The sequence below is a fragment of the Temnothorax curvispinosus genome, unplaced genomic scaffold (assembly GCF_003070985.1).
Source record: "Temnothorax curvispinosus isolate PA1 unplaced genomic scaffold, ASM307098v1 QBEX01004085.1, whole genome shotgun sequence".
Taxonomy (NCBI): Eukaryota; Metazoa; Arthropoda; class Insecta; order Hymenoptera; family Formicidae; genus Temnothorax; species Temnothorax curvispinosus.
This window is the reverse complement of record NW_020213865.1, coordinates 1-4,754: the sequence shown is the minus strand read 5'-3', so window position 1 is coordinate 4,754 and position 4,754 is coordinate 1. Positions and strand designations below refer to the sequence as shown.

The 4,754-nt window shown below is 34.2% G+C and overlaps 2 protein-coding genes across 2 annotated transcripts; one reads left to right on the top strand and one right to left on the bottom strand.

Moving 5' to 3' along the window:
* The first annotated feature begins 6 nt into the window (after positions 1–6).
* Positions 7–1,532, top strand: LOC112453128. Its single transcript, XM_025013692.1, has 2 exons — positions 7–969; positions 1,067–1,532. Exons 1-2 carry the CDS (start codon positions 214–216, stop codon positions 1,280–1,282), a joined length of 972 nt encoding a protein of 323 aa, XP_024869460.1. The 5' UTR covers positions 7–213; the 3' UTR covers positions 1,283–1,532.
* A 570-nt stretch (positions 1,533–2,102) lies between these two features.
* LOC112453130 (WW domain-binding protein 2-like) lies at positions 2,103–4,735 on the bottom strand. The gene is made up of 3 exons (XM_025013693.1): positions 4,538–4,735; positions 3,064–3,149; positions 2,103–2,559 (listed from the first exon to the last, which is right to left on the bottom strand). Exons 1-3 carry the CDS (start codon positions 4,689–4,691, stop codon positions 2,524–2,526), a joined length of 276 nt encoding a protein of 91 aa, XP_024869461.1. The 5' UTR covers positions 4,692–4,735; the 3' UTR covers positions 2,103–2,523.
* Between the last annotated feature and the right edge of the window lie 19 nt (positions 4,736–4,754).

Here is a 4,754-nt window from a genome sequence, read left to right as displayed (position 1 = left end):
GAGAGAGAGAGAGAGTGGAATATTGAGAACACGACGTATATTCCGCATTCTACATGTGTCAAAACGAGAAATTTAATTTATAATCTACATTAATGAGAGGTACGAACGCAAATAACTCTAAATAGCTTTCCACGAACGAAATGAAAAGCGAAGATACGAATGATCGGAATGATAGATTAATCAATATCAAGGATCTATCTAACGTACTCTAGAATGTCAGTGACAGGGAGTAGTGGGGAGTTGATACAAAAAGCATTTCTTAAATTGACTGAAAATTATATCCAACACGGAGCTGTGATAAACGATTTAAAATCCATTACTATGACTATTAATGCGAAAGATGCCAAGAATCGTAACTTTGCAACGCGGTCGAAGAAATTGCTGGTGTTGCTATTCGTGCCAGTTCTTTGTGGTATATTTAATAGATATTTTAACACAAATGTAATTAAGAGTTTTCAAGGAACTCGATGCTTACTGCCAAATAATTATCTCGTATGGGAGTTCACGAGACCGTTAACGAATTGCGATTACTGTCGCGACATTGAAGCGCCATTAATCTTGCCAAATTTGACCAAAGAAGAATTTCGCACTTATTCCTATTCATCCCGACCTATGATAATAAAGAAAGCAGCCTGTACGTGGCCTGCGCGTAAAGAATTTACTCTGGAATTCTTTCGGAATTTGTACGAGCGTATCGAGGGTGCCTACGAGTCGGTAGAAGAGGAATGCCAGTTTTTACATTTTAAAAGTAACTTCGCGAACCTGCGCCAAGTATTTGCGATGAGCGAAGATCGAGCGTTACATCGAGAGGGCGAAGATCCCTGGTATGTCGGTTGGAAAAATTGCCATCCACAGATTCTAGATGCCATGAAGCACTTTTACAACGTACCTCACTTCCTGCCGGATGACGCGGAAATTCCGTACAGCAATTATATTTTCATGGGCTTTGAGGAAGGTGCCGTTATGCACGTGAGTTTTGTAGCACCGAACACGTAGCCGCGTGCGGCTACGTGCAAAACCGTATCATCAGTACTTATACAGATATTTTTGATTCCCTTCTCTGTAGCTGGATTACATATCGAGACTCATGTGGCAAGCGCAGATAACTGGTAGCAAAACGTGGATCGTAGCTCCAACGCCGGAATGCGATAGCGAATGTAAATCTTTCAAATTCTCCGTCGATGTAACGGATGTTGTACTGTTGGATACGCGGATTTGGTATCACAGTACTCATATCGAAAACGGAAATCTTAGTTTGACAGTCACCGCCGAGTACGGGTAGACTTTTAAAGCTTTTTTACGCATCTCAAGAGCGTATGTCTATAACAAATATCTACAAAAATTGCTTGGATAGGATTCTAGGCAGTTTGTTTTTTATCCTTTTGTGAATATTGATTGGAAAAATTGGTTACAATATACGTTATTTCATATCCAATATTACGTTATATTCGATGCTAACATATTTTATTATACATTGCTATCTCACGGAATAAAATTATATTGTTAAACAGGAAGATTATAAATTGAACGCATTTTAAACGAATAGCTCGTGAGCCCATATAAGAGTAGGTAGGTCTCCTTTTGTATATACTGGGTGTACCGTAAAGACCGGATCAACTCTTAAGGGTCTTAAGATTCATGAGATCGTTTGGAGACAAAAATCCTAATGTCAAAGTGTCGAGGCTGCCGACATTTATTGTCATCCCGATATTCGTCGGTCTTGCGAATAGTGTGCAAAGAAATAAAGTAAATAATAATTTCAAATATTTCTATTGAGTTGAGTAAAGTGTGCAAGAGCTGTTTTGAAATGCAACGTCCGTGAGTGCGCAAAATTTCGACAAGCACACTAGTGAACACACACTTAAAACCTTTAAACACTGTAGCAGCCTCGACAGTTTGGCATTAGGATTTTTGTCTCCAAATGATCTCATTGTAATTAGAGATAAATCTCTTTCTCTCTAGCTATTGGCGAAATAATTTCATAAAAATGTATTCAAAGATCGATATTGATCTTTGTTTTTATACTCGACCACATTGTTCGACTACTGTGTCATAATATTGATATATTGCATATTTTTAAGAAACTTTCAATAAAGACTTGGTAATATATACATATTCATTTATAGTAAATTCATGGTCATACAAATCGTTTACGTATTTACATGTGTGTAAACATTTATTCCGTAATTATATAGACTCGTGTGAAACACAACAATACAATCGTTTTCAAGAAATAACATGTACATAAGAAATTATTGTTAATACTCGCATTAATACATAGTAGTATTGTTGCAAATACCTGCAGTAATACCTGTGCTTTAACATTGCATAGCTGTAACGAGAAAAATCTAGTGCACCTTTAACCATCATCTTGAATCTACGTATTCAGATTCAAGAGTTGCTGTGTAACAAACGTCGACAGTTTGCTACGTTAAATGCGCGACAGCAAATTTGCAGTATTCGCCTAAAGTGGAATGCATATCGATTGCACTATATAATTAGCTTGTGTAATGCGATACATTTTCACTGATATTTCTTTGTATAGGCTGGTGGACTCTCCTGAAATATACACGACAAAATTTATTATATATTTATATAATATGCCTCGAAATTACAAATATATATTCCAAATGTACTCTTACATATCGTATATACGAAATTTGCTCAGTCTCTATATAGGACTCAATAAAAATTCTATTCTATCTCCGATACATAGGTATAAATAATAATATTAGGTACACAATATGACGACCAAATTTTTGATATCTTCCGATACTATGTAATCTTTCAATAAGATAATCTACATTGCTCGTGATAAAAATACAATGGAGTTGTAGAATGAGACTAAGTATCCTGTTTTACATCAGGTACGTCAAAGAAAAGAATCAAGAATAATCAAAAAACAAAAAAAGTGTTAAAAAAAAAAAAAACATTTTCATGTGAATGAAAATATACATGAATAATAAAATAAACATTGTATGTATTTGGAAACATTGCAAATATCATAAACTTTCGGACATCACTATAAATATATTTTACATGTGTCTAAAATATAACACTTACGTAATATTCGGGTGGTGGAACATAAGCGCATTGAGGCCTATTAGGATCATAATATGCGCTCTGTGCAGCTTCAGCAGCCTTTGCATCTAATGGAAAAAAGAACGGCAACGTGGAATAATGCGAGTTAAATACAAGTTAAAAATAAGGTGTCACATTATATTAATTATATAATTGACCACGGCAAATTTTTGACTAAATTTTTACTAAATTCAAAAGTGATTTCCTAACAAAAAAAAAAAAAAAACGTTATTTAAAAAACATATTTTTAAATTATAACGAAAAAAATGGATAACGCCTCAAATTGAATTTGGAGGTACAAATAAATAACAATAATAATAATAATCATATTTATTTTAAAAGATAAATTGTGCATAATAGATTTAATATATAAAAGTTGACAAATTGCAATAAATGATTATTCGTCATAATTTAATTTATATTAAACAAAGGCTATGATTGTGTGAAAATCGTCAACGATCATGTTAAAACTTAATACAAGGACGCGCGCGCGCGTGCGCGATAAATTTTACTATATAATTACGTAATTTTAGCGTTATTATTAATATCGATATTAATAAAGTACGTACAAACATAGTTTCTATTCGATGTTCTGCATTTATTTTGTCCTGGCATGATTTTGTCTTCAAGTTTTAACCGTTTTTTTAATTGAATGCAAACCGTTTGATGATCGATAAAAACATTTATCTATACACTCGTGTATATATATATATATATATATATAGGTATATATAGATATGAAAAATTATATTTGAAATGTGCACAATATAAGAACGCGGATTAAGAGTGGACTTAAAACACACAGTCTACTATATCTGTCTATCCAAGCCGTTTACTGATCTACTGGCAACTACGAGATAATAATTGTGCGAAGTGAAAGCCAATCTTATTTCAGATCGTGTAAGGACACGTTACGCAATCGTATTGCTTAATATTTTAAACTTTCAAGTTTAGCGGGTATTCGCGTTAATCCTTCTAGCTATCTCTCCATTTGAAGGTAAAATCTTGAATTGACAGGTTTAAATAAAAACAGCAAAAATTATATTTAATCAATATTTAATATTATATATTAAATATGTATATATATATATTAATAGCATACGTTTAATATATATAACGTACACTATAATCTTGTGGAATCAACGCATATGAATATAATTCTTTGTTATATTTAATGCACGTGCGAGAGAGAAAAGTATGTATTATATATTTTTACTAAGCTATCGATATTTAGAAAAATATATATACTTGTTTTGCACAAGTGTATATGTGTATGCGTGAATATATGTATTCATTACAACTCGTTAGTATTGATGTGGATATGGATTATAAGGTCCCGGCTGTTGATTGTAAGGTCCAGGCTGCGTATAGCCGCTTTGTGGGTATGCCGAATACGGTGGTGGATTAGGCGAATAACCGCTATGAGGCGGTTGTCCATAACCGCCGGGATACGCACCTGCATGGGACATCGGCTGGTTATTGTAATTCGGATTAGCCCATCCAGGAGCTCCTGGTTGACCCACTGCACCTCCGGCGCCTTGATGTGGCGGGCCGCTCGCGTATCCGTATCCTGGCTGTATGCCGGGATACGGTGGCGGACTGTCTGTCATAAAGACTGTATTTCCTAGAAAAGAAGAAGCACGTTAATATGACGAATTTTATACACAATAAAC